This window comes from Corvus hawaiiensis, unplaced genomic scaffold (genome assembly GCF_020740725.1).
Source record: "Corvus hawaiiensis isolate bCorHaw1 unplaced genomic scaffold, bCorHaw1.pri.cur scaffold_32_ctg1, whole genome shotgun sequence".
Classification (NCBI taxonomy): Eukaryota; Metazoa; Chordata; class Aves; order Passeriformes; family Corvidae; genus Corvus; species Corvus hawaiiensis.
Window position 1 is genome coordinate 3,727,395 of NW_025963366.1, and position 20,564 is coordinate 3,747,958.

Below are 20,564 nucleotides of genomic sequence, written 5' to 3' on the forward strand. Positions count from 1 at the left end.
CCACCCTGTGGATGTGATGCCTGATCCTGGGACCAGCCTCCATCCTGTGACCATGATCCCTTATCCACCCTGGGACTAGCGCCCAAGAGTGTGATCCCCTATTGCAGGACCAGCATCGACCCTGTCAGTGTGATCCCTTATCCACACTGGGACCTGCATTCCTGCTTCCAGCTACACTAATGCCTTCTGCACCTGGAGTGCCTTGAAACCCCCCTGTACCAGCTCGTATCTGGGTCACAAATCTCAGGAGCTCGTTCCTTCCAGAAGGCTATTGATACCGGTCTTGAAGGCACCTGGAAATAGCATCTCAATTCTGCCCATGTTGTCCAGAAATTCCTCCCTGCATCAGGAACATCCTGGGTGGGGGTGTCCCTACATTGTTCAGGCACCTGAAGCAGCTGCAGCTGTTTGTGACCCAGGAGAGAAGATATTACCTGTGCCCCCCTTTCCATAGGGATACAGAAGCTCCCTACCTGCCTCTGTGATTCTGGGGAGTGTGATCCTGGTTCGTGAACTCCAGTGAAACCCACCCTGCTCATCAGAAAACCCATCTGAACCTTTCTCTTTAATGCGATGGAGAAATGTCTCTGCATCCCGGGGCTGTTGTGATGACAAATCACCTGAGGAGCACTGAGGAACCGTAGGAGTGTGCAGGAATTGTACAAGTAAGGGATAAATAATCCATGGAGAGAAGTTGGGCTGCTCCGGATCTCCCAATTGCAGTCAGGAATGTGACCTGTGGATCAGAACCTGTGGTGCTGGATAGGGGGTGTTTAACAGCCCCAAATCCACACATCCTGTGGGCTTGAGACTGGATTTAAAACAGAAAGAACACGTTAAAATCTTCATTAAACATTGGAATAACATAAAATTACAAATTAACTTTTACTTAACTACAGGGAGAAAAAGTCACAGAATCTTCAGATCACTAAGGCTGGAAAAGACCTCCAAGATCAGTGAGTCCAGCCTTTGACCAAACACCACCTTGTCACTCAGCCAGAGCACTGAGTGCCATGCCCTCGAACACCTCCAGGGATGGGGACTCCACCACCTCCCTGGACAGCCGCTTCCAAGGCCTGACAATCCTTTCCATGAAGGAATTCTTCCTGATGTCCAACCTAAAACTCCCCTGACACAGCTTGAGGACGTTTCCCCTTGTTCTGTCCCTTGTCTCCTGGGAGCAGAGCCCTATCCCCCCGGCTGCCCCCTCCTGTCAGAGAGTTGTGCAGAGCCACAAGGTCCCCCCGAGTCTCCTTTTCTCCAGGCTGAGCCCCTTTCCCAGCTCCCTCAGCCGCTCCTGGTGCTCCAGCCGCTGCCTCGGCTCCGTTCCCGTCTCTGAACACGCCATTCCACCGATACCGGAGTGAAAAGCCAGCCGCGGTCGGAGCAAAGCCTGTGTGAGACCACGATCAGTTTTTTTTAACCTGCTGGTTTAACCCAAGAAGTGTCTGCCCAAGGCAGGGACCCGGGCCCGTTTCTGCCGCGTTAACCCAAACTCTCCGTGAGAAACCCGCGAGCGGGACCCGAACCCATCTCGGGGGAAATTTCACAATTTCACAAAGCAAAAGGGAAATAAAAGCAGCCGATTCTCTGTCATCGACAAAACGGGGCAGAGGCGGGGAAGGGGCGAGGAGGAGACCCCGCACCGCCCTGTTCGGGGAGCACCGCCCTGTTCGGGGGCGGGGATGGTGCGGCCGCCCCGCAGCGCTGCAGCCGCCGCAGCGATGTCCGCGCTCAGCGCCGGCCGGGTGAGCGGGGCACGGGGGGGCACGGGGGGAGCCAGGAGAGGAGGGACGGGGCCGGGGTCGTGCTGGGGCTGAGGCGGTGCTGCCAACCTCAATCCCGGGGGTCCCGAATCGGGATCGGTGCGCGCTGCTCCTCCCGCGCCGCTCCGTTCCTCTCCCCGGGGTCGGTGCCCTCTGCGCCCCCGAGGTCGGTGCCCGCCCCGTTGGGAATTGGGAACATTACTTATATCGGGATCTATCGGTCGCCCTCCCCGGGAACTGCGTCGGCACTTCCAGTTCTCCCCGTCATTCCTGAATTAGGGGAAAGGTGAAGGTCGCCGGCTCTGCCGTGTCCATCCAGTGTCCCTCCAGTGTCCCCCGGTGGGATGTGGCCACCTGCCCCAAGTGTCACGGTGACAGCGGGAGCGACGGGGGCGACTGTGCCCGAGGGCAGGGGATCTCATGGATGATATTCCTGGCACCGGGATTTGAGGTTCAGTGGGGGCAGAGCAGGTGGAAGGCACGAGGAGCTGGGTCTCAGCGTGGAGAGGATAGCGAGGCTGATGGAATAGGCAGGTGCTTGCCCAGATCCTTACACAGAATCTCAGACTGGTTTGGGTGGGAAGGGATCTAAGAGACCACCCAGTCCCACCCCACTGCCAACTTGGAGCAGCTAGATCAGGTTGCTCCCTGGTGCTATCCCTCCTGACTGGGAACATTCCCAGCGATGGGGCACCCCCATGGCTCCAGTGCCTCATCCCTGTGTGAGAACTTTGGTCTCTTGTCACTCTGTGTTTCCCTGGGGAGATTCCCCTGCCCATCCCTCACCTTCAGCCGTCCAGGGGTGTTGATGTGTCCAGAGTCACCTCAGTGATGCCCTTGACCTTGCCCAGCCCCAGGAGCAAGAGAACCATGAGACTGTGAGACTGAACATCTCAAACACAAACTTGGCAGCTCCTTCGGTGGGGGGTGTGTGTGTGTGTGTGTGTGTGTGTGTGTGTGTCACCTTCAGCCTTGTTGAGAATTCTAGGCTTTTCCTAGTTTTGTCTAAATGTTTTGGTGGAGATGCTGCGTAGGGCTGGATCATCCTTAAGAGAAAAACCAGCAAAACCAAAACTAAACCAAAGCCCAAACAAATAAACCCCCCATGACTACAATACCCTGTCTTTTTTTATACCTTTTTTTTTTTTTTTGTCAGTTATACTTCAAACAGGGTCTAAAACACTTGGGAGGGTTGTTTCCTGGTGTTGTTTTGTTTTCCTTGCACACCTGTGGCAGCAGTTTGGTAAGAAAGCTCAGGCAAGAAGGGAAAACCTGGGTGAGAAAGGACAGTTTTGCAAAACTTGTGTCTTGCAAAAACCCCACAGATAAAACTTTACCTTGGAGACACCCCCAAGCTGTGCATAACCACTGTCTCAGCAGCTCAGCATTCCATGCTTGATCCCAGCTCTCCCCACAGTTCACCTTTTGGCTTTACAGATATTTTCAGTATTCTCTGACAGTACCTTTTTTCCCTGTGTGCCACCTGTCACAGCCCCTGTCCCTTGCTGTGCTGTGGGGCTGCGCTGGCACCTTTAGGACAGGCCCCTCATTCTGGTCCAGGATATTCCCTCATTCTCATGGTCCTTTCCTGCTGCAGCTGCTCCGAACCCTGGTTTGGCCTGGCTGGAGGTTGCACTCCAGCAAACCTGCCCAAAATGTGCACCTGAGCAAACCTGGGAATGGGTTCAGCTTCGGTGAGTGCAGCAGGTGTGGGAAGGGAGGGAACAGGGAGGGACAAAAGGCAGTGCGGGGGGAAAAGAAGCAAAAAAAGGACCAAAAAAACCAGACAAATCCCAACCCAAACCCCAACAAAACAACTGACCAAAAAACCAAACAACAGTACTGCAGTTCAGGAGGAATTTCCCAGACAGGTGTTTATTTGGAATAGATTTCTATTCTTTTTATAAAAACTATTGGAAAACCAAAAGCCCTTTTTCTGTCCAGTTCAGGACAGCCAGGGCAGGGGGTGATATCTCAGAGACTTTCTTCTTTTTTGTAACCATCTTGAGCTTTTTTTATTGCCCAAATAGCCTCAGCATTGAGCGATGATCCCCCATTGGCTTTTAAACAGTACATTAACCATGAGCAGCACCAGGGGAACATGGTGCGTCCAGGGATGTGACACAGAAATTTCTCCATACCTGGGCTATTACAGCAAATTCTCCGGGACAGCAGCATGTGCTTGACAGATGTTTTTGGTAAAAACATTTTGTTACCTGGCACTTTCTGCTCCATTTCCAGTTGTTTTTGAATAATTTTGTAACTAATGGTGTTGTGGGCATTGCTCAGAGCTCAGGGCAGTTCAGACGGAAGGAGGAAGTTGATCTTCTTTATGACTTTTTGCCTTATTTTTTCAACAGAACTGACAGATGAACAGAAGGAATTCCAAGCTACTGCCCGGAAATTTGCTCTGGAGGAGATTATTCCTGTTGCTGCACAGTACGACAGGACTGGGGAGGTAAATCCACCCCACAGGAGGGAAAAAACAGATTTTTCTCTTTACGCAAAATTTGAAATGTTACCTCTGATAATCAACCGTGATTTTCCCTGTTTCAGTATCCTGTGCCACTCATCAAACGGGCCTGGGAGCTTGGGCTGATGAATTCCCACATCCCAGAGAGCTGCGGTGAGTGTGATCCCTTTTAATCCCTAAAATAAACCAAAGAAAAGGCCTTGGAGGAGACTGAGGTGTGAAATTATGGATTACATAAAAAATTACCTGTTGCACACCGGAGTAATCCCAAAGCAATTTGTGGACAGGTTGACCCACATGGGTGTGATGAGGTTGGATGGGATCAGGCGAGGAATTAGATCCTGATGTAGTAACTTATGGCTGGATTTTCTCCCACGATCCCCGTTCCCATGATTCCCATGTCAAGAATTCAAGGATTTACTTTGATCCTGCCTCAGGCTGGAGCGATTTAAGGGCTCATTCCTGAGGATCAGTTACCAGTTTAGCCGAGGTGCAGCAGGTGCGTAGCCATGGATAAAAATGTTACATTTCAGATTCCCCGTTCTACATGAAAGTGGAGTTGGGAAGTGTCCAGAGCAGGCCCTGATGGGGTTTTTTTGACTGATTTGGTGTATCTGGTATCAAAAATTGAGTTTCTGCAGCAAAGGCTGAGAATCATAGGAAGGTTTGAATCAAGAGTGGCCTTTAGAGGTCCCCTTGTCCGACCCCCAGTAGCGAGAGTGAGGGGCCAGGTGGGTGCAAAACACTCAAAATTCAGGAATGAATTTGAAAAGCCATCAAGTTTCATAGTGGGAAATCATCAGCACAATTTGCTGGATATCCTTATATAGCCTGAAAAATGAGGTATTGATGAGACTAATGGTGGGTGTGGAAAAGCTGAGGCTGGTGTGAAGAGCTGTGGGAGAAGGTCATGGAACTGAATGTTCAAATGAAATTTAAAATCGGAAAAGAGATGGACACAGGAAAGGCACAAAGTGATTCAAACTTCCCAGGTAAAATGGTGTCTGCCTGCCTCTGGAAAAAGGGATTTGAGGGATATAATTGATAGTTTTGTGAGACATCAGAGCCTATGTGGCCCTTTTCTGCCTCCCAAGAGCCAGGGAATGCTCAGATGTAAAGCAGTGACAGATCCTGGTGGCACCTTTTGGCCATTTTGTGCCACTTGTCCCACCTTGAGCACAAAATTAACCCCCCTGAGAGTGGTGAAATGGGATTTTTAAATCATCTGATTGCAATGAAAAGAAACAAATAACAAAATTATCAATCTGGCAGCATGCTATTTCCCAAGGCGTTCCCAAGGGAGAACATCTGATGGAACTCGGTGCCCATGGGGGACGTTTGGCATAATAAATGCTTGTAAATCATTAATATTCTGCACTTGAGACCCCTCTGAGTCTCCTCCTGTCCCCCCACAGGTGGGCTGGGGCTGGGCACCTTCGAGGCATGTCTGATCACGGAGGAGCTGGCGTACGGATGCACCGGGGTGCAGACGGCCATCGAGGCCAATTCCCTGGGGGTGAGTCCTGCGCCTGTCTGGAACTGGGGCTAGGGCCCTCAAACTGGGCTCTGGGTCCTCCAGGATGGCCTCTGGGTCCTCCAAACTGGGCTCTGGGCCCTTGAGGTGATGGGTTAATGCTCTGAACATTCCCTTCCAGCAAATGCCTGTGATCATCGCTGGGAACGAGCAGCAACAGAAAAAATACTTGGGCAGAATGACAGAGGAGCCCCTGATGTGTGTGAGTGTGACCAGGGAATCTCATTGATTAATTAATTAATGACAGAGGAGCCCCTGATGTGTGTTTGATTGGGGAATCCCATTACTTGCGTAGTTAATTAATGACAGAGGAGCCTCTGACGTTTGTGTGACCGAGGTCGGTCATTGCCCACAATTCCCAATGATTTTGTGGTTTCCCAAACCCAGAATGTAAATTCCTTGGGATCTGGGGGCTGTTCTTCCAGGCTTACTGTGTGACGGAGCCAGGCGCGGGCTCGGATGTGGCCGGGATCAGAACTCGGGCGGAGCGGAAGGGGGATGAGTACGTCATCAATGGACAGAAGATGTGGATCACCAATGGTGGGAAGGCCAACTGGTGCGTTCCCTCTGTGGGCATACTGGTCTATACTGGGGTTTCTTTAAGGGCCTGTCACAAGCCAGGGTGTTCCAGTGTGCCACCAGTTCATCAGGAAGAGGCACCAGTGGCCCCAGTGCTGCGGGGTGCCCGAAGAGGGAACGGGCTAATGACCTCAGAGCTCGATGCTGTCACAGCTTTGCTCAGAATGCCGCTCATTTGGGCTTAAACCAGACACAGTTCCCTCTGCTTTCCCTTTGGGACAGTGAGTTACTCAGGGTCAGCTCCAAAATGCTCAGGTTACCGAGCCCTGACCTGGCTCCCAGACAGGGATCAGCTGCTTCTGACTCAGCCAGGAATGCCTTCCACTCACCGGGAAAACAGAAAAACTCTGGGATTTAATTGCCTTAAGGTAATACATTTCCAAGGAGTCCCAGAGCCCAGGCTGTGGTGCAGGATCTGGGGAGGGCAGTACAGACCCTTCCTCGGGGCTTACACTCTCCCCACCCCAACACACAAACTCTTCTCAGTTCAAGAGGAAAAACTTTATACATTTATCTATGAAAGTTGGGATTTCTCACTGTTTTATTTCTTGCCCGAGGCAGAACCATCACAGAGACTTTCCCAGCACATTCCTGACCCCCCTAAATGGGATTTACAGCAATTGCTGATACAAAAACCTCATTTGCAAATGATAGTGGGAAGAGTAAAATGGAAATATTTGCAATCAAGAGGAAAAGGCCTTGCACACAATGCCACATTCCCTGTACAATAATGCTTAGAGTTGTGCTGGGAATTGGCTTATTTTGGGCTATTTGGGAGGCTGAGTGGGATATTGAGACTTACAGACACATGGAAAAGGTGGAGAAGCTTTGCAGGTTTACCTGAGGGAATTTCATTAAATCTTGATTTTGCGGGAAGAGATGTTTAGACAACACTGACATTCCTCGCACTCCCTCCCCCTCATTTGGGTTTTTTTTGGAAGGGCCAATTAAAAAGGGTTGTTACCTTCTCATTCTATTTCCTGTACAGTACAAATATGGACAAAACCACTTGGCATTTTTGCCATGAAGTATCTGATTGTTGGGGATGAGCTGAGCCCCCATCTCTGTCCTCCCCAGGTACTTCCTGCTTGCCCGCACCGATCCTGACCACCGGGCCCCAGCCAGCAAAGCCTTCACAGGCTTCATCGTGGAGGCCGACAGCCCTGGGATCCAGATTGGCAGGAAGGTGATCATCAGGAATTACTGCTCCTTCCTGAACCAATAACACAATGAATTGCCATGAAAGGGAAATGGCTGAGCCTTGTCAGGGCTCATAGACAGGGATATTGGAATTCTCACAGTGCCCAGAAACTGTTCATAAGACACATTTAATAATTATATTTATGTAGATATATTTTTAATGGAATTATATATGCATAATGTATGTAAGATAATTATATAATATACAATTATATGTAATATATATAATTAGATACAATGATGATAGAATTATAACTGTATGAATTCAGATAAAGAATTACTCAGAAGAGCCTAAAGCAGATAATTTTGCCCAGCTGCAAAAGAACCTTTAAGAACATGGAATTGCCAAGAACCAGTTAATGTCCAGGGGGAGTGAAGGTGTTGGCAGAACTTTCCCCAAAACCAGCCGTCTGCTGCAATTTCAGCTCCTCCTGCCCAAGTAAGGCACCGTGGAGGTCCTGATTTTCTCACTCTGCTTACATTTGGAACCTGAAAACCTGATTTACTTATGAATTTGTCTTTTGGCAGCACAGCTGTGTCTCGCAGCTGCTCCAAGTGGGTTCTTGACTGTTTTCTCTCCCATATGAGAGGATAGATTTGAATTATATGTCGAATTGAATCCTCCAGAGGATAAATTGAACCAGAAAAAGCCAAAGGAGGGATTCCAGCCTCAGAACTGATCTCCCACATGGAGGCAGTAACCTGCTCAGGTGTGACAGGTCAGGGACTCACTGGGCTGGGGAGGCCAAACTAGTATTTCTTGTCTCTGGTGGGTTTTAGTTAAAACTGAAGTGGCTTTTTAAGGGAAAAAAGCTTCCTTTATTGTTTAAGTGAACTAAAGGATGGAACTGGTTGTACCTGGGAAGAAGCTGATTCAGTGGCACCTCCCTTTTCCAGGAGCTCAACATGGGCCAGCGCTGCTCGGACACGCGTGGGATCGTCTTTGAGGATGTGCGAGTCCCCAAAGAGAACGTGCTGATCGCGGAGGGCGCCGGCTTCAAGATCGCCATGGGCGCCTTTGACAAGACCAGGCCCCCGGTGAGTGGCAGGAATGGGCTGTTCACAAAACTAACAGGAATTTCTGCTGCTCATCCTGCACTGTGCCTCCCCAGGTGGCAGCGGGGGCTGTGGGGCTGGCGAGGCGAGCACTTGACGAGGCCACGAGGTACGCGCTGGAGAGGAAAACCTTCGGGAAACCCATTGTGGAGGTGCGTCCAAGAGCTTTAGAGTTACCCATGGGAAAGTCTGATCCAACACAGATCCCAGTTCCATAAAACTCCTTGAGCACAACTTCCCAAGTGTGTTGAATTTGCAAATGAAGAAATGAAGATAAAATTATATATTAGGGAAGCTTTATTCCCAGAAAGGCCTGGCTGTGGTGGAGTCCCCATCTTTGTGGCACCTGGGGACACAGTTTAGTGATGACCATGTTGGTGCCGGGGCGAGGCTTGGCCTTGATGATCTTAACAGTCGTGTCCAACCCCAACAATTCCATGATCCCAAGCAGAAGGCTCCTTGCCCTGTGGTGTCGCAGCCCCTCTGAGGCTCACGTGGTGGATCTCCACTCTCCCAGCACCAGGCCGTGGCATTCCTGCTGGCAGAGATGGCCATGAAGGTGGAGCTGGCCCGGCTGGGGTACCAGCGTGCAGCCTGGGAGGTGGATGCTGGCCGCCGCAACACCTTCTACGCCTCCATTGCCAAGGCCTTCGCTGGGGACGTCGCCAACCAGGTGGCCACTGATGCTGTGCAGATTTTTGGGGGCAATGGCTTCAACACAGAATATCCTGTGGAGAAGCTCATGAGGGATGCCAAAATCTATCAGGTGAGTGCAACAGAGTGAGGGGTCTCCATGGCAATGCGGGCACTCAGTACAAAGTAATTAATTGTGATTAATTGCAATCAGGATGGACACAGGCTAAAAATATTTGGAGACTGAAAGGCGTTAAATCAGGGAAGTTCTCAAGTTACCACTCGCTGGGCAGGTACTTTGGCTGAGATGTCACCAGCACTGAGGTCCATGAAATAACTAATTAGCATTAATTACCCTCTGTGTGCTGCAGAAACAGCCATGAGGCGCAGCCCATGGTGATTCACTTCTTCAGATATTTATTTATTGGTTTCTTTTCCAAAAGAACAAAACACAGTCATATTTCCTCATTTTCAGCCCACAGACATCCCTAATCCCCAGTGCTTTTTCTGCAATGTTATTGCCAAGAAATTATTCCATGCCAGAATTCCTCTGTTGGTTCCAGTTTGTTATTCAGCAGGAATGAATTAATTTCATTAGGAAACCCAGCGACCTTCACCTTTTCCCTCTTTCCAACATTAACCATGATTGACTGGAACTGATCCAAACAGGTCTCAGGGAACATATATGGCCCTGACCTGTCACCAAGTGACCACAGCTGCTGAGATTCCAGGTGGTTGACATTCCATTTACAGCTGACTTTAAAATTCCAACTGTTCTCACCAGCCAGGAATTTTTCCTTCTCCAAGGACAGAAAGCAGATGTTTGGAACTGAGAAGTTCTCAGTCCTGATTTCAGTCCTGCCAGGAAGGGACTGAACAAGCTATGAGACTTTGTCAGAATCGGGCTCTTCTCCTGTTCTGGGGTTGTTTTCCACCAAGATCCTCCATCACACAGTTCCATCATCAATGCATGGCCAAGCATGCTGAGGTTTTGAAATTGTTCAAATTACTCTGATTTAGTGTGAAATTTGGGGTGTTTTTCCTGTTCCACTCCATCCCTGCAAGAACCTGGGAAAGGGGCTGGACCTTACAATTCCAGCAGCTCTACTTGGAGAAGCTTTGTGCAGTTTGGGGAGTATTATCCTGATTTTGTGACTGCAGAGAAAGTGGATTTGCAGGTGTGGGAGTGATTTGCCAAAGCAACTTTGGGCAGGATTGGGAGCTGAAACACTGAAATGCCCAAATTCTACTGTCCTGAAGCTGCCCTGGGCTGTAACTGGGGAATCCCTGGATCTCTCCTGTGCCGGGCACACATGGGTGTTTGGATACCTGGGGAGCCCCTGGATCCCTCCTGCACTGAACACACACACCTGTATGTGCTTATTGCCTGCTATGGGTCATTGTCACACTAATTTTTCCCAGTTTTCCCTCCTCCTGCCCCCGGCTTAGTGCAGGGAGGGGTCACAGGTGTGCAGACTCTGGTCAAACACCTTTCCCAGCTCCTGGCTCACCCGTCTCTGGTTCTCCCCACAGATCTACGAGGGCACGGCACAGATCCAGCGGGTGATCATCGCCCGTGAGCATCTGGGCAGGTACAAGGCCTGAGGGATGCAACAGCTCCAGGCCTGGTATTCCAGGGAAAGGGACTGTGCTGCATTTCTCCATTAGAAAAACATGGGAAAACCCCTTTTCGGTCAAACTCCTGTTCTGGTGCCTGATCCAGCACAGGCTCTGGGACCCCACCCATCCCCTGAGCCCATCCCACTGATTGAACATCTCAAATATCCCTAAATCCCATAGGGATCATATCGCTCTCCCCAAATCAACCTTTGGCTTTCAGCAGCAAAGGAGACAAAACCTTTCCCCAGCAAACCTGGATGAGCAAAGAGTGAAACAAATTCTCATTTTTTAAAATTTATTTTTAACAGTGAGAGCAAAAATACAGCACATCCCAGGGGTCGGATTTGGGGTGTTTCCATGTTTTTAATGGCATGGATAGGCTCTCTTTGTTTATCCCCGGGGCTTGGGTGATAGCAACTGGATCAACCTCAGGGAACTTAAAAAACCTGACTTTTCCTCCTGTGGAGGGGCCCAGCTGGCTTTGGCACTTAGGCTCCAGGGCCCCAGTTCCCAACATCCATAGGAAACACTGTGGGTTTGGAGCCTTTCAACAGCCAGATCTAAATAAAAACTAAAGTGAGTCCATGTTTCTCATGCCTTGAGCCAGAATTCCTTGTTATGGGTGAGTGGTAATGATGGTGTGTGAGAGGGGATGCATGTGTCCTGTGAGGAAAGGAGTGGGATGAGGCAATGGGAACCTGAATGAACTGATCTAGTGGAAAAGTGTGCAGGAAATGGGCTGGGTTTGGGCATCGCATTGTGGGCTGAGCTGGGCCTCGCCCTGATGCCCTGATGCAGGCCAGGAACAAGACTTGTGCAGCACAGAGGATTTCCCTGGAAAAGGCCTGTTCTGGAATGATTGCCAGGCCCCAACAAAAGCTGTCGGTGTTGACAGGGCAGGGGCGGCTGATCCCGCACTCCTCGCACACTGGTGGGATCCACTGCCATGTGCCAGTCTCAGCGTGGGACAGGCTGGTGGGTGGGACTGGGGTGGGCTGGGAATGGACAGGGAAGGATGGAATGGGGATGGAAGTGGATGGGCGCTGTGCCGAAAAGCCACACTGTGAAAAGCCAGTGTCCACAAAGGAGACAGAGGAGTCCTGCAACTTTGCTCGAATAAAGGGAGAGAGTCCACTGGGGCACACGCCTGTGGGGTTTCTCTCGAGGTTTTGGAGGACGCAGCCTCCTTTTATCCTAAACTCCCGGCCGCATGTTACTCTCTTCCTTTCCCCATCAGCTGAGGTACCAGGAAGGCACAGCCTTCCCAAACCACTGACCCCATATCCCCCCTTGAACATGTGCCGCCGTTTTCCCCTGAAGTTCAGACCATCTGCAAGAGACTTTGTGCAGACCCATTTGTCCTATTACCCTAAAGTTCAGGAGCTCAAACTGTCAAACCACCTGAGTGCTGTAACAAACTTAAGCAAGTGGATGTTCATAGGGATATTAAGACCCATTTCAAAGACATTAATGCTCGTTTCTAAGACAGTAGCTGTTGTGATAAGAAGTGATGCAGAGTCCCCAGGCAGGTGCAAAGGAGAGCCACTTTATTGCAAAAACCTGGTGTTTTTAAGCAGTTAGCCAGTTATCAGTTTACATAGTTTTAAAGCTCAACAAACATAATTCAACCAACCACCATACACCACGATGTGAACACGTGATGGTCAATGTCCTGGGATGACTTTATGATGTGTATCCCATTGAATCATGCCACAACCGGGCTAGGAGACACTTGAGAGACAGAGTCAGAGAAGTGGGTATTTGCTTTATTCAGCGCGCCGGGTGTGTGGGGATCGCTCCTCCAAACACACACACCCGGTGCTCTCTACAACACAGTATTATGGGCTAAATTATGAATATTCATCACATTCTTTGGGACAGGTGTGGTTATACAAATTATTTATCGGCAGTCATTAGCATATGGGCCACACATGCGCTGTGTGTCCTGGTGGTCACGCTGAGGAAGACCTCTCCTCTTCCTCGGGGGTCTTTTCTGATGAAGGCCAGTAGTCATCCTCTCATGAACTTTTCACCTTTCTCCCTGGGCATGCGTAGTCCTTTGAGGAATGATTCAGCAGTCTCTGAGATGATCCTTGTCCCCTCTATCTTGACAAGATTAGGGTGAATTCGCCTTCTCAGGCTTTGTAATTAACATCTTCTGTCTGAACTAACATTTGCTGTCTCCTAATAGTTAGCTTGTGCTTACATGAGTTAGTTATTGACTGCTCCTTCTTCACCGTATCGCTGCTCTATGCCCAGAAATTAATTCTGTGCCGTTCTGTGCCTTTAAACTGAGCCCGAGAGAGGGAAGAGAAAAAACCGAATGAACTTTTCAAAACAGTTGTTCAAGAACACAGATACGCACTCCTCTATGTTCTCCTGTTGTGGTAACAAGAGCAGAGGAAGCGCCCTTCTTGCTTTTCAGCCAGCTTTCGTCTCCTTTTCTCCAGAGGGAGACAGAGAGTTGAACTTTGTTTTCCTGGGATTTCAGTTTTTCCCTTCTCTTCTGGACTGTTTCAACATCAGAACACATCGGAGAATTTTCCACCGAGGCCCCGGAGGTGAGCCCACACCGAGCCAGCTCCTAGGAGGAGGAAAGAGACCACACCTACAGAAGGACTCTGAAATATTCCGAGGTTTCTCTCCACAGTGAGAGGTTTTATTATTTAGCATTATTGTCCTTTTCCTGTGTGTTGGTTAAATAGTTTTTTATCTCTTTCACTTTCCCTGGAGGAAAAAAATTTTTTTTCCTGAACCTGGTGGGGGAGGGATGGTTGTAGCCTGCCTTCTATCAAAAGATATTTTCCTCCAAATTTGTCCAAATTGGCACATGTTTTTCTACCCTTAATTCAGCTGTGTCTCCTTCCTAGAGTCGTTTTCTATTTAGCGGAAGTAACAGGCATGATCCATGATTTCACAAAGGCAACAAAGCCTTCATTGTATAAGGTTTTACCTACGTGCAAAAAGTAGTGAAGAACCCTGCACCCATTCTTCCACACCGAGTCTTTCCTAAGGACATTAGCACCCATTTCTCCTATCAGGAGGAAAGCAATTGGGATGGGGATGGAGGCAGCGTGAAACGAGCTGGCTAGGGTGGAGAAGGTTGCGATGGGAATGGAGGTGGATGGGGATAGAGGCGGTTGAGATGGGGATGGAGGCGGATGAAGGGGGATGGTATGGGCATGGAGGGCGATAAAGGGGGAACGAGGCCGATGGGATGGGGATGGATGACCAGAGGTGGATGGGAGCAGATGGAGGTGGTTGAGATGGGAATGCAGGCCAGTGGGGGCACATGGAAGAGGATCGCGGCGGCAGCTCCTCCCGGCCCGCCGCGGGCGGGTGTCCCTTGCAGCGGAAGCGGCGGCGGGAGCGGCCGCGTGGTGCGGGACGGGCCCGGGGGCAGGTGGGGAGGCCGGGAGGGGTCGCGGGGCGTCTCGTTGCTGGCAGGGGCCGTGGGCGGGGAGCGGCGGGGCCCGCGGGCACGGAGCCCCCCGGGCACGGAGCCCCCCGGGCACGGAGCCCCCCGGGCAGAGCCCCCGCGGGTGCCGGTGCCGGGGCTGTGGAAGGGGCCGCTCCAAGGGCGCGGTGCCGCAGCCGCTGCCCCGAGCGCGGCGCCGCCGGAACGGCGCGGCCCAGAGCGGAGCGGCCGGGCCGGGGAGGCGGCGGCGGGAGGATCGTGAGGCCGCTGCCGGCGCCGCCGAGCCGGGGCCGCGGGAAGGGCCGTGCCGGGGCGGCGGCGGGGGCGTTTTGGCTGCGGCCGGCGGCGCTGGCTCCAGCGCCGTGCCAAGGGCTGCGCTGCCGGGGCACGGCTGCGGCCGGAGGGAGCGGCCCGCGCTGCGAACAGCGGCGCTCGGCTGGGAGGGCCGGGCCGGGCCGGGCCGGGCCGGGCCGGAGGAGGCACTTCCCGGGCCCGGGATGAGCGCTGGCATGTATTATCTGAGCGGAGCTGATGTCTCTCACCGCTTTAGCTCTAGAATTACTCTGAGGCCCGGGAAGCTCCCGATCCCTCCGGCAGTGGAGCTTTTTCCCATTGTGGGATCGAGTCCCCGTGCCAGACCTGGACCCAGCTTGAGGAGAGGGGGGCCCGGGTTGGGATCTGCCCCATCGCCGCGTGGGGCAGGTGCAGTTGTGGGCCGAGTCGTGCGTTTTGTGTCCACGAGGGGCTCTCACCTCGCCCGAAAGCCGTGGTTTGGCAGTTGGTGGCCAGGTGCGCGTGGGAGCGTTGACTGGGGGCGTCCCTGAGCCCCCGTGTGCCGGCTGAGCTGTGCACGTTCCGCCTGCGCAGCTGGGCTGCTGCAGCTCCGGGTGGGAGTGCGCAGGAGGGAACTGGCACCTCTGGCCAGGCTGGCCCTAAACCTGGAATGTTGTGTGCTTCTCGCAGGTCTCCGCTTGAGCCCGGGACGTTCCGGCCAGCCCAGAGGTGTGATCCGGACACACCACCTGATCCTGTCTGGGGCTGGGGTTGGATCCAGCTGCTCCCAGCCTCCCATCAGGCATTTGGAAAACCGGGGCATCCCTCCTGCACTCCCTGACCCAATGGAAGGGGCTTCCCCATAAACCTTGTCCACAACTTCCTGGGGAGCTGGGCATGCACAGCACGGGGTGGCACCCACTCCTGGGGAGCTGCCAGCTGAGTCCCTGGGGCAGAACTGGGAACAGCTCTTGCTCCAGGGACAAGCTGTGGGATGGCTCACATCCCACTGATCCTGGGAGCTCTTGGATCTACCCTGCACCCCTGGAAAGCTTTCCTTTGCAGTCAGCCCCGCTTGATTTTGGGTGTTTGTGCTTCATGTGCACTCCACCCACACCCTGGGGTGCCTTGGGATCCACCTACACTCTGAGGGGCTCTGGGGTGCCCTGGCTTGTGCTGGGGATGCGAGGGAAGCAGAGGGTCCTTGGGGAAAGTGCCCCCGGTGAGAAATGGGGAACAGGAGCTTGTGTGGCTGTGCCCAGAAAGCTGGGAGGGGTCTTGGGAAAGGGGTGATGGTACCAAGAGACCAGTAGAACCCTTCCAGGGAGGAAACAGGTTGGACATTCCATAGGGAAGCTGGGCCCTGGCACCAGCGCATCAGGTGCGGAGGGTGAAGGAAGCAGGCAGAGCTGCTCTTCTATGGATCCTGCTGCATGGGATGTCACAGTGGCCATCCCATGGGATCAGCACTGGGGAATAGCAGCTGGGGAGAGGAGTCAGGGCCAGTGCTGCTCCTTTGGGCTTCCCTTGTCTCCCTCCTGGGACAGGAGTAGGATCTGGAAGGGATGTGGAGCTCCAGCTCTGCTCCATGCCTTGCACAGCTGGGAATTGCAGTACAGGTGCTTCACTGCCCTTGGAATCACCTTCTCTTGTTACCACATGAGCCACATGGCTCCTCCTCCAGCCCCTCTCTGTCCCTTGCCAGCTGCTCCTCTTTGGCTTTCAGCATGTGGCACTGGAATTTCAGCTCTGCCTTTCCCAGGGATGGGCTGGGAAACCCAGTTATGTCCCCTGCCCTGTCCTGGACACTCTCGTGACATCCCAGGGTTTGGGATCCTCAAACTGAGATCTTGCCCCCCCCCCCACCTGGGGTTTTGGCCTCTCAAACTGAAGGTTGGGATCCTCAGACTGGGGGTTGGGACCGTCAACCTCTTGTCTTGAGAGCTCATTCCCCAGGCACCAGTTTCCACCCTAAACTGAGGGATTTCTGTTTTTCATTCCAGGTTCTCAGGGAGGAGCTGGGGGTGTCTGCAAAAGGCCGATCCTGGTCCCCACCAGCAGAACTGGCGCTGGTTTGGAGTAGGGGGGTCAATGGGTCGGTGATCACAACCCCCCGTTTTGTTGGTTATAAAGCGGCTGGTTTTGCGCTCGATGGTGGATTTTGGGGGGGTGACACCCCGATAAAACTGGGGGGATGTGTAGGGGAGGGCTTTATTTGAGGGCACAGAGAGAAAAGGGGTGTGGGGCACCCCAGGGTGGGTTTGGGATCTCCCTTCGGTGGGGGAGGGGGTTGGAGGGAGCCCAGCTCGAGCTTTGGCGTCTTCAGGGGGGGTTTGGCATCTGAGGGGGTGGCGCCACCTGGCGGCTGCAGGGACCCACTGCCAGATTGGGGGTCGGCAGGGGCTTGGGGGGTCCCTCCCAAGTGGGGGATGTGCTGGGAGAACCTTGGGGGCCCCAGGATGCAGATTTGGGGTTCCCAGGATGGGGGTGGGCCGCTGGGAGTGGGGTCTCTCAGGCACTGGGGCCTCCTGGTGACTGGGAGGACCCAGCGCTGGGGTTCCCAGTCCTCCTCACCGGGGCTGTGGCTGGGGACTCCCAGCCTGGGGTTTGAGGCTTCCAAGGGTGGATTTTGAGGATGCCCAGGACATATTTGGGGGTTCCAGGGTGGGTTCTGGGGGTCCTGGGATGGATTTTAGGGTTCCAGCACCCTCAGTGCGAAGTCCAGAGCTGGGGCGCTGTGGGTCAGACACCCCATGGACACCACGTCGATGTGGGGCCCCAAGAACTGGGGGAGGGTCCCCAAAACGATCCCCCCGCTGGCCTCCACGGTCACCCCGGGATGAGCGGCCTTGACCTGCGCCGCCGCCGCGTGCAGCTCCTGGGGAGAACACCCTGTTAGCAGGGAGCACCCCCTCCCCAAAACTGCAGGGGGTGCAGGGGAGAATCCCCCACCAAATTGGGATTTCTCTGCCCAAATCTGCCTGATTTGGGTCCCCCCCATAAGAAACTACCAATTCAGGGATTACTCCACCCCTTGACCTCCAAAATTGGGGGGTCCACCCCCAAACTCTCCAAATCGAGGGTTATCCCCCTTAAACCAGAAACCCCACAAAACTGGGGGTTTGCCACCCAACATCTGCGCAGTCGGGCGCCCCAGCCACCCACTGACCTCCAGAACAACCCCAAATTTGGGCTCTCCAACCCACTGACCACCCAAATTGGGGTCTCCCCAACCCAGAACTCTGGAAAATTGCAGTCCCCCCACCTAAACGCCTCAAGTCAAGGGTCCCTCCACCCAACCCCCCCCCCCCCCCCCCCCCCCAAATTGGGATTACCCAACCCTTTGACCCCCCAAAACTGGCATTCTGGCACTTATCTTTGGGGCTGTCCCACATTTACAGCAGATTCCCATTTTACTAGTCCAGCCTCACACCTGGGGGGTCCTCCCATTCTTAGGGGCCCCTCCCAGATTTTGGGAGCTCACTTGGTAGGGGCAGAGGTCAAATCTATGGCATTACCCACCTTTTTTGGGAGATCTGTGCCCCATTTTTGGGGTTTATCCCCATTTTGAAAATCCAACCTCCCATTTTTGGGGTCCAGCCCCACATCTGGGGTCTCCCCATTGTTGCCCACCCCCCTCCCCCCCCCCCCCCCCCCGATTTTGGGGCTCACCTGCGGGGCCAGGTTGTCCAGCAGGACGATGTCAGCCCCCGCCCCCGCAGCCGTCAGCGCCTCAGCCGCGCTCGAACACTCGACCCCCAAGCGGCGGGTGAAGCCCCCGGCCCGGCGCACCCCCCAGATCATCTGGGGAAGAGGGGGTCAGGGGGAACCCCAGAGCGACGCCCAATCCCTCAGACCCAATACGGGGTGGGGTAAAATGGGGGGGGGGGGGGGAGGGGCACAAATTGACTTAAAATTGGGGTCCCCCCCATCGCCCCCCCACACTGATCCCTCAAATTGGGGTCCTCTCCCCAGATCCCCCCAATTCAAGGGCGTCCCCCGACCCCAAAGCTGGGGTTGCCCCACCTACAAACACCCAAATTTAGGGTTCTCCAACATAGGGCCCACCCCCATTCAGGGGTTACCCCCCAACTTCCCTCCCAAACAGGGACCCCCCCCATGCATCCCAGACTGGGTCCTCCCACATCAGCCCACCCCCAGAATACCCCAATCCAAGGGTCTGTCCCAAAATTGGTAGCCCCTTCAAGTATTGGTGCTTCCCCATTCACCCTTGAAATTCGGGCTACCCCAAGCCATCACTCCCCCCAAAATCGAGCCCCCTCCACCAAAACCCCCCATTTCCTCCAAACCTCGTGTTCCCCCCCCCAAGACCCCCAAATTTCGGGTTGTCACGCCTGCCGCCCAGAACCCGCCAATTCAAGGGTGCCCCCCCACCCATCTCCCCCGCAAACTGGGGCCCTGCCCCCCCAATCTCGGGGTTCCCCCGCCTCGCACCCCACACTCCAGGGGTCCTGCCGCCATGACCGCCCAAATTCTGGAGTCCCCCCACACCCAGAAGCCCCCAACTCAAGGCCCCCCCCCGCCACCGCCCCCCCAATTTCGGCGTCCCCACCTGCTCGAGCCCCCCCGCTGCCGCCGCCAGCGCTCGGTGATTGTCCTTGAGCAGGAGGAGTCCCCCCAGACCTCCCCGGTGGGGGTCGGCGCCCCCCACCCCCAGCGCGTATTTCTCCGCCAAGCGGAAGCCGGGCGTGGTTTTCCGGGTGCCCGCCACGACCCCCGCCCAGCCCTGTGCCCGGGCCACCCCCACGGCCCTCGCGGCCATCGAGGCCACCCCGCTGCAGCGCCCCAAAATATTGAGGGCGACCCTCTCCCCGCCCAGCACCCCCGCGGCCGGACCCTCCACCTCGGCCACCAGCGCCCGCCCGGGGGGCAGCGCCGCCCCCTCGGGCACCCGCCAGGTGACCCGGCACCCCGACACCCCGAAAACGGCCTCGGCGAAGGGGGCCCCCGCCAGGACGCCCCCCGAGCCCCCCCCGCCCTTGCTGAGCAGCTGCGCGCGGGTCGCGGCGTCCCCCGCGGCCGCCACGGCGGCGTCCGGCCAGGGCGCGTCCTCGTCCAGCCACGCGCGCGCCAGGGAGCGCAGGCGGTGCGGGGGCGGCGGGGGGGCCCAGCCCCGGCCGGGGGGCGCGGAGCGGGGCGGGGGCGGGCGGGCCATGCTCCGGGGGGCCTGGGCAGAGCGACAGGGGCGTCACTGGGGGCCTGCGGAGGGGGATTTGGGGCCCTGGGGAGGGGTCTTGGGGGGCTTATTGGGGTCCTAGGCGCCTCCCTGAGAGGATACTGGGGTCCGCGGGGGGGGGGGGGGGGGGGGGTTCAGGGATATATTTGGGTCTGGAGGGGATCTGGGGAGTTACTGGGGTGTTGAGGGGGAAATTTGGGTTGGTCCTGGGGGGGGGGGGGGGAGTTGGGGGATGCGGGGATCCTTGTGGGGAATTTTGAGGGGATGCTGGGGTGTTTGAGGGTCCCAGGAGGGTCCTTGAGGGGAGACGGCTCCGGGGAGGACTTTCAGGGAGATACTTGGGTCGGGAGGGATTTAGGGGTTATTGAGGTGCTGAAGGGGAAATCTGGGGCGGTCTTGAGGGGCTGTGGGGGATATTGGGGTCCCTGGGGGAATTTTGGGAGGGGTCCTTGTGGCTCCTTAGTAAGATTTTGGGGGGGATCTTCAGGGGTTTTGAGGGTCCCAGGAAGGTCCTTGAGGAGATATGGGGGTCCTGGGGAGGGGTTCTTGGGGCCGTTTGGGAGGTTATTGGATCCTGGGAAGGGGATTTTGGGCGAGTCCTGGGGGAAGCCGGGAGGTCCTAGGAAGGTCCTGGAGGGGATATTGGGGTCCTAAGGGGGTTTTGGAGAAGAGTTTTGGGTGCAGGGGGGATTTTGGGGGTTACTGGGGTCCTGGGGTGGATTTGGGAGCCCAGGAAGGAGATCAAATGTGGGTCCCCCTGCCCCCGAATGTGGGTCCCCCCTGCCCCCCTCGTGCCCCTTCCCCCCAGCTCAGGG

The 20,564-nt window shown here is 54.7% G+C and overlaps 2 protein-coding genes and 1 non-coding gene across 5 annotated transcripts in view; 2 read left to right on the forward strand and 1 right to left on the reverse strand.

Moving 5' to 3' along the window:
- Positions 1-3,256, reverse strand: part of LOC125320985 (antigen peptide transporter 2-like) — a 64,326-nt gene extending 61,070 nt beyond the window's left edge. Inside the window, exon 1 of the mRNA XM_048293418.1 lies at positions 3,250-3,256. The gene's annotated coding sequence lies outside the window, so the exon portion shown is untranslated. The remainder of the gene's footprint in view (positions 1-3,249) is intronic.
- Positions 1,642-11,446, forward strand: LOC125320988 (medium-chain specific acyl-CoA dehydrogenase, mitochondrial-like). 3 transcript variants are annotated; one of them, XM_048293424.1, is made up of 12 exons: positions 1,642-1,748; positions 3,364-3,460; positions 4,127-4,224; positions 4,323-4,392; positions 5,655-5,755; positions 5,895-5,975; positions 6,199-6,329; positions 7,430-7,538; positions 8,450-8,590; positions 8,665-8,760; positions 9,126-9,374; positions 9,717-11,446. In XM_048293424.1, exons 1-12 carry the CDS (start codon positions 1,686-1,688, stop codon positions 9,828-9,830), a joined length of 1,350 nt encoding a protein of 449 aa, XP_048149381.1. In that variant the 5' UTR covers positions 1,642-1,685; the 3' UTR covers positions 9,831-11,446. The 3 variants fall into 3 exon arrangements, with proteins under 3 accessions (XP_048149381.1, XP_048149383.1, XP_048149382.1); XM_048293426.1 differs by having other exon boundaries at positions 10,026-11,446; XM_048293425.1 differs by having other exon boundaries at positions 1,643-1,748; positions 10,775-11,446.
- A 3,322-nt stretch (positions 11,447-14,768) lies between these two features.
- LOC125321041 lies at positions 14,769-14,852 on the forward strand. Its single transcript, XR_007201415.1, has one exon. It is a non-coding gene; the product is annotated as a small nucleolar RNA SNORD45 (small nucleolar RNA).
- Positions 14,853-20,564: the final 5,712 nt, after the last annotated feature.